General features: G+C 36.0%; 1 protein-coding gene across 2 annotated transcripts in view; it reads right to left on the reverse strand.

Moving 5' to 3' along the window:
* Positions 1 to 5,249: 5,249 nt before the first annotated feature.
* The window catches only part of LOC100635992 (trichohyalin-like), a 5,368-nt gene continuing 2,095 nt past the window's right edge, over positions 5,250 to 8,522 (reverse strand). The window contains exons 3-4 of one of the 2 annotated variants that reach the window (XM_019997765.1): positions 5,500 to 7,692; positions 5,250 to 5,340 (exon numbers count right to left, since the gene is read on the reverse strand). In XM_019997765.1, coding sequence (XP_019853324.1) covers positions 5,528 to 7,692 — 2,165 coding nt within the window. In that variant the 3' untranslated portion in view covers positions 5,250 to 5,340; positions 5,500 to 5,527. Of the gene's footprint in view, positions 5,341 to 5,489; positions 7,693 to 8,522 lie in introns of both variants that reach the window. The other variant, XM_019997766.1, reaches the window with a different exon arrangement.

Below are 8,522 nucleotides of genomic sequence, written 5' to 3' on the forward strand. Positions count from 1 at the left end.
AATTACTCTAATCAGTACAGAGTTGAGTGTACTGCTTGCATGATTTTGGGAAAGGACAGTATAAGCTCTTATATCCAGTGATATACATGTATTGCCTGCCAGCCTGCTCTATTGATCCTACCCTTTTATTTCAGTCACCTATTTAGATGCAAATGGATTTAGGCTTTATGCTTTAGTGTTTGCACACTGTATGGCTGGAGTTAGTAGATCAGTCACTGTATCTGTTGCTTTCTTAATGAAATAGTACGAATCATGTAATAATTATTGAGTTGGAGAGTTTGTATTGTTTATGTTGCCTTGTTCTCACCTTTTATACACCTTCACATGTAAACAAGGGTAGGAAGAAATAATTTTGATTTTTCTAGGGTGTTTTGTTTTAGTTATTTTTTTAGTCATGGTATGTCACTGAATGATGCTGCTCATCAAGTACATAGTCACAAGCTACAGCCTATCCTAATGTAAGATTTATCTAAAGAGTTTACTGCAAGCCTCGGTGTAAAAAATTAAAACAAAACTTAGAAATGAGTTAAATTTTCTTAATTACAAAATGTTCATGTTCAACTTAGTTTTGTGATAATTTTTATGCCATTTCTATAGTAGATCTAGTCTATAAAAATTTTCATCGGAATACCATGGAAGCATAGTATCATGAAACTATGCAGGCAACCTAGTGTTGGATGGATCCAGAAATCGTTGCCTCACTCTATACTGAATTGTAATATAGCTAGTAGCCTACTTTTAGATCTATAGTGACTGAAGGGTCAGGCCACGCCTGAATAGGTGAGTCTAGTGTCAACAACATGACTATAGAAAATATTTATTTTTAAGTTGAATGGGTGGAGAAATTGAAACCGAGTGTCAACTCTCAAAAAATGAGACTCCTTGTCAATTTTGCTGCGAGCTGTATTTTCTTGCTTTTCCTAGTCAGTTTTGGCGTTAAATCTGATTCTATCGTTATCAGTAGTGGCTATGAATTGGAAAAGCTACTGTGCACTGGCAAATCCTATGAAAACGACACGGTCCTCCTCCTCGACTCTAATACCACTCATCAAATCACTCCAGGTAAATATTGCACTGTTAAAATCAGTCACTCTCTTACTATTGCCAGTCATTCAAATGATACTCTTGCACTAATTAATTGTATTCCAAACAAAAGAGTAATTCATCGTGACCATGAGAAAACAAGTGGTTTTGCTTTTTATGGTACAACTTCCGGGTCATTACAAATGAGAGGGCTCATTTTTACTAACTGCGGCACTGCCATAGATAGTAGCATAATCAAATCTACTTCTCGTGTTTGCTTTACAAAAGATCATGCTGCTGCACTGATATTTGTCAGTATTCCTATGCTTCTAGTAGAAGATGTATCTATTTCTGACTACCATGGGTTTGCAATTGTATCTATTAATCTTCAGAATGCTTCATTTAATTCGCTTCATGTTGCTTTTAATGAACATAAAACAGCTATAGGGAGTGGCATTTTAGTCCTTTTTTACAATCAAAATACACTTTCTTTAGCAACTGATCATGCCCTCACAATTTCAAACTCTATTTTTTTAAAGAATAATGCATCTATCAAATATCAGAAATTCATTGAAGAGCTCTACTGTGTCTCTGAAATTTACAAAAACTTCTCTTGTATGCCTGTAGTGAATGCTGGCGGTCTGACAATATTTTATGCTCAAACTGATATAAGAGCAACTGTTACATTGTCAGGTAATAGCTTTCTATTTTGTTCTGGTCATTTGGCAGGAGCAATACTAATAATTCACTTTAATTCTTCAATTGATTCAAAAACAATAATTAATGGTCCTTCCAATTTCGACTCAAATTCTATAGCATATCATTGCCATGGAGCAGCCATAGCAGCAACCATTTTTATTGGCAATAATGAATTGAACACATCAACCTATAGACCTCTTACTATTGCAAATGGAAACTTTTCTAGAAATGGTTTTAGTCCAAATTGGATGTCTGGTACTATTAGTATAGGATTAATTGCTAAAAATGTAGAGTCCATACTGCATCCAAAAATTGAATTACTTTTTCGTGGGCTACAATTTTACGGTAACTTTGGGTACGATTATGGAGTATGCATGTTTGCTGCAGTATATCCAGATTTAAGCATACCTAGTTTTGTACACATCTTGTTAGAGTCAATTACAGCACTCAGTAATCCAAGCCCAATTTTGCCACGGGTAAAAAAATATATTCCCGTGAGTTTGTTTTATTTGGCAAATGCTAACATCACAATCAATGGAACTACGACTAATCCTGGAAATTTTTCTTATAACTATGGTTCAGTTTTTGTCATAACACACTCAAATGCTAATTTAGAGGGGAGCCTATACTTTGACAGTAACATTGGTCATAATGGTGCAGCTTTATTATTAAAAGGCAACAGCTATCTCTACCTTAAAAAGGGATTGAATGCAAATTTTTTAAATAATGCTGTACAGTCATTAGGGGGAGCAATATGTGCTATTGGTGCTTCATCCTTTCGATGTACATTTCAGTTAGCATCAGAAGATATTTCTGGCATTAGCCTAAATTTTATCAATAATACAGCTGCACTAGCAGGTAATGCTATATACTCTACAAAGCTTTATAAATGTTCAATAATAAAAGGAAAATTTATCAGAAATTTGAAACATTACTACAGCACTATAATTAAAAATGCTTCCGTATCAGATGTTTCATCAGTAGCTGAAAAAATTTTCTTTTGTAATTCAAAAGATACATATGAAGTTTATCCAGGTGGCACTATTCATATTCCCATAGGAGTATATGATTACAGTAATACATCCACATTTGAAATTGTCACAGTGATTATGGTAGAGGAAAGTAATGTTTTGAAAAAAGCCAATTTGTGGCTTTCCGACAATCAGAATTCATTTGTTGTTAAGGGGAAGGAGAACTGTACAGTGGCCAGTTTGACAGTACACACCAGTGATACATCAATTCTTAATAAGTCATCATTTTTCTATTTTACTATATCAGAAGAAAACAAAGTTAATGCAGCTAAAGTGTTATTGAAAAAGTGTCCACTTGGTTACCAATTAGATAGTAAGACAGGAGCTTGTGTATGCTCAAATATTTTCATTGAATTCGGGCATGGTATTTCATGCAATGTCAGTAGCAATAAGTTTATAAAACCTAGTAGTTTAAATGTATGGTTGGGCACTGAAAAAACCGGTAGTAAACTTTTTGTTGGTTTCTGTAATCCCAGTTACTGTAACATTGGGTCTCAGTTTGATATCTTACACTTAAACACAACAGGGTCTTATCTCAGTTCCAGCAAGACATCAAAGACAATCCCGTTATGTTTTGGCTCACGAACAGGAATACTCTGTGGAGAATGTATTCCTAATTATAGTGTAGTGTTTGGTTCTAGTGAGTGCAAAATGTGTTCTAGTAAATGGTGGCCTCTCACATCAATCATCTACATACTAATAGGTCCATTGTTTGTTTTTGTATTATACATTCTTAAACTCACTCTAACTACTGGTACACTCAATGGTATCATATTTTTTGCACAAGTTGCCAATCTTGGACGCATGAAATATTTAAATATACCTTGCAGTGATGAAGAATGTGCAAATGACTATTTCTTTGTCAAGTTTGCTAGTGTAATGCTATCCTTGCTAAATTTAAACATTGGCTACCCAATTTGCTTATATGACGGAATGACAGAGTTATGGAAGACTGGACTGAGTTTATTTTTCCCTGTCTATTTAATTCTAATTGTTTGTTTCCTTATTATTTTGAGTCGCTTCTCGTCTAAGATTTCTAATAAACTTGCAAATTCATCTGTTCAAGTTTTAATCACTGTTGTTCATCTTTCTCTTACAAAGTTATTTGAAACTTTTATTGAAGTTTTTGCCGGAGTTTTATATCATGAAGATGGCGTAAAAGAGCCAACAAAGGTCTGGTACAACAGTGGAGCTGTCGGGTATTACAGTATGGAACACAAGTGTCTCATGATAGTTACATCAAGTATTGGGGGACTCATTCTTATGCCATATTTGGTATTGATCCTGTTTGGAAAGTACATAATGAAAGTTGACAGATGTAGAGAATACATTCGTCCTTTCTATGAAGCAATACATGCTCCCTACAAAACAAACAAGTGGTATTGGTTTCAGTTTCAACAACTCATGCTGTTGCTTATTTATTTAATAGCTACTGCTGATGGAGCTCACCCCCTTGCAACACTTTTTCTTTTAATTGTGAATATTTTGTTCTTGTACCTGCAATTGTGCTCAATGCCCTTTAAAAGTAGAGTTCTCAATGTGTTGAATTCTTACTTCATTATTAACTTAATACTGGCCTTTATGGTGACTCAATTCATCAGTATAACTGAGGGCACTTCAAAAAATTTGGTATACAGCTTTGCATTCGCAAATTATCCTGCCTTTATTGTTTTCAGTTTCATCATTATGTATCATGTGTTGCTATCAACAAAACAACTAGGCAAAGTTCATAATTTGTATAGAAAGATAGCAGCCTGCTTTGTGAATAAAAGATGTCCTCAGAGACGTTATCAATATGGATGCAATGACTCTGGTGACTATACTCAAATTCGAGAGCCACTTCTTGAAACAACTTAATTGCCATGCACTGTTTCAATACATATTGTTTGTGTTTTGACATACACAGCTCTTTTACTCATACACACTCAATAACAAACAATAAAAGTTATTTTAAACAACATTTTAATTATTTACGAAAGTCATCTCTGTGTGCAATTGGCAAATTTTATATTTTTGGTGATTTTGTAGCATTGTGCATATTACTTTAAAATAAAAATATGATCTAAAATGATGTTTTTAAGAACTGCTGATTGTCCATCATAATTCCTCACCAATATAAGTTAATCATCTTGCTAATATTAAGTTCATAAATCAAACAATTATCTTTTAATGTACTTAATAAACTGTATAATATAATCCATGTACATGCAAGTTGCATAATGAAGTGCATGAGCTGGCAGTTGTGACTTCTATTATTTCATGCTATAGTTATTGGAATGAAACTTGGCTATACATAATCATTATTTACTTTCAAAATAAACATTGTTTATTGCCATATTTCATACTCATAAAATTAAGGCATTATAATAAAATACAACACCTTATGATTGAAATAATATAACTCGTCTCCTTCTAAATAAAATGTATTACTTGTTTCTTTTCAATGTTTTTGTTTCAGTTTCTGCATGTTCAACAATCTTTTCATCCATTGCCAGGCCTTTATTCTTGCTTGACTCTCAGACAGTGACTGATAATGTTCTAATTCCATTTCAGTGGAGGGTACCCAGAATGGATCAGAGGGCAATACCTATTGAATACACAAAGACTCAATGGCTGGACTGTAGATTTTACAGGCTCTATTTTTAAACAATCATTAATAGATGTAATTGAGTTACTAATAATAATAAGTAAGCTCAATAAGTACAAATTGTGTGCATTCAATGCATTTATTATTACATGTGCTCACTGAGTTCAATGAAGTGTACACTGCTTCACTAGATGCTTTCATTTATTTCTTTTATAATGTCAGACATTGTTGGACGATGCCTATAGTTCTCTATCAGACAACGTTCAATGAGATTCTTCAATGTCAGCCTCTTGATAGCTTTAATCTGAGCCTCTCTCATACTCTTGTCTTCCTCTGGAAACTGACAAAGAACCATCTCAATAAGGAGGACACCATAACTGAAGACATCCATTGCAGGAGAATGTTGTATTGGGTAAGGAGATTCTGGAGCTGAATAGACAGGATTACCAGGATTGCATGTTTTAGCAAGAGGCTGAAAACTAACTGTACCGTAATCAGACACTTTAGCTTTCCATACTCCTACCATTGGCTGGAGGAGTACATTAGCACTGCTAATATCTCTATGTAGTATAGGATGAGGCTTGAAGAGATGAAGGTAATTGAGAGCATAGGCTACATCTAAACTGATGCTCAGTATGGCAGGATAGGCCAGTCCTCCAGTCTCTAATTCCTTTCTTAGGCTGGTTGGCATTAGCTCTGTCAGGATGATTGGATTACCCTCTGTAGTGGCCCCTATGAACTGAAGGAGGTTAGGATGACGTATTTCAGAAGCAATATTCATTTCATGAGAGAATTTCCTAATGTTATGAGCAGAAATGATAATGTCATAAAGACACTTTGCAGCAACCTTCAGACCACGAAAACTAGCTACCTTGACCTCTCCCCATCCTCCTTTACCAAGGACTACCTCTGTCATTGTAATCTCTCTTCTATTCACTACCCAGGAAGACTCTACCACTTGTATTTGCTCTTCAAGTTGCCTCTCCCTTTCTTGGAACTCTCTTTCTCTTTCCCCAAGCTGTTGCTCTCTTTCTTGCAGTTGTCGTTGAAGTTCTTGTTCTGTTTCCCTTGCCTGTTGAATTTGTCTCTCTCTTTCTTGTCCTTCTTGCTGTGCTTGTTGAAGTTGCTGATCTTGCACTTGAAGCAGTCTTTGAAGATCTTGAAGCTGTTGTTGAAGATTTTGCTCTTGTTCCCTGGCTTGCCTCTCTCTTTCTTGTCCTTGTTGAAGTTGCTCATCTTGCTTTTGAAGCAGTCTTTGATGATCTTGAAGCTGCTGTTGAAGATCTTGCTCTTGTTCCCTGGCCTGCTTCTCTCTTTCTTGTCCTTCTTGCTGTGCTTGTTGAAGTTGCTGATCTTGCTCTTGAAGCTGTTGTTGAAGATCTTGCACTTTCTCCCTGGCCTGCCTCTCTCTTTCTTGTCCTAGCTGCTGTGCTTGTTGAAGATGTTGATCTCGTTCTTGAAGCAGTTGTTGAAGATCTTGAAGCTGTTGTTGAAGATCTTGCTCTCGCTTCTGCCTCTCTCTTTCTTGTCCTTGTTGCTGTGTTTGAAGATCTTGAAGATGTTGTTGAAAATCATGTTTTTGTTCCCTGGCTTGCCTCTCTCTTTTTTGTCCTTCTTGCTGTGCTTGTTGAAGTTGCTGATCTTGCTCTTGAAGCTGTTGTTGAAGATCTTGAAGCTGTTGTTGAAGATCTTGCACTTTCTCCCTGGCCTGCCTCTCTCTTTCTTGTCCTAGTTGCTGTGTTTGAAGATATTGAAGAAGTTGTTGAAAATCATGCTCTTGTTCCCTGGCCTGCCTCTCTCTTTCTTGTCCTTCTTGCTGTGCTTGTTGAAGTTGCTGATCTTGCTCTTGAAGCAGTCTTTGAAGGTCCTGAAGCTGTTGCTCTTGTTCCCTGGTCTGCCTCTCTCTTTCTTGTTGCTGTTGTTGAAGATCTTGAAGCTGTTGTTGAAGATCTTGTTCTTTCTTCCTGGCCTGTCTCTCTCTTTCTTGTCCTAGTTGCTGTGTTTGTTGAAATTGCTCATCTTGCTCTTGAAGCAGTCGTTGAAAATCTTGAAGCAGTTGATCAAAGTCATGCTTTTGTTCCGTGGCCTGCCTCTCTGTTTCCTTTGCCTCTCCCGCTCTTTCTTGACCTTGTTGCTGTGCTTGTTGAAGTTGCTGTAGTTCAGTTCTAAATTGTTCTTTTTCTCTTCTCTCCTTCTGTAGTTCCCTTTGCAGTACACATGTCTCTATTTCTCTTCTATCTTCAGATTGAACAGGTTGAGGTGCTTTCCATTCTCTTCTCCTTTCTTGTAGTTTCTCTTGATACTGGTCCAGAGGTATTATACTAGTAGACCAATCATCATTACCAGTATATCCTATACAGTAACACAAAAGTGAATTTATGACAAGTGACATGTACATGTATGATAACACATGTAATATCATTTACTTTTGTAAACTCCTCATAATTATTTTTTAAATACTACTATACCGTATAGCCGGAAAATTTGTCGGAGAATTAAATTTGGTGGATTGGCGGTTCAAAATAAAACCGCCAATATTATAACCGCCAATAATAATTGCAATGATGGGCCAATCCCGTCATGAGCACACGATACTAAAAAATGCCAAAATGACAGTATTTCTGAGTATTTCTCACTATTTCAGTCAAAACTGTGGGCAAGGACTGGCAAGGAGCAGCTTGAAGAAGAGCTGAGAGTGCTTAAAGAAAAGACAAGATAGTAAACTGCCAAATTAAGAGACCGCCAATATTATATTTAGGCAATTTGATGCAAAACCGCCAAATTTTTAGACCGCCAAATTTTCCGGCTATACAGTAGTACATGTATTCTGGTGAAACAATATCCTATACCAACAGGATAATACCAAAGGATAAATTCACTAAAATTTTACTCAACCAAATTTTCTAGCCATACAGTCTTACTGTAGATAGGGAAATTTTTTTGCTATATTTTTGTGGTTAAAGTGACCCACAAAATTTTAAAACACGTAATATTTTCTACAGCAAATAATAAGATTACCGAAATTGCGAGTAAACGTGCAGCAGTGTATGCACAAGGTTAATTCTTCTAAAAGCCCAAAGAAGGCCTGAAGCTCTCACCCAAGAGGCTCCTTGTCAGTTTCAGTCACTGCTGTCACAATCAACTTCCATTGAATAGCTGCCCATCGTCATCAAAAGTTAGTA

The sequence above is a fragment of the Amphimedon queenslandica genome, unplaced genomic scaffold (genome assembly GCF_000090795.2).
Source record: "Amphimedon queenslandica unplaced genomic scaffold, v1.1 AMPQUscaffold_13354, whole genome shotgun sequence".
NCBI lineage: Eukaryota > Metazoa > Porifera > Demospongiae > Haplosclerida > Niphatidae > Amphimedon > Amphimedon queenslandica.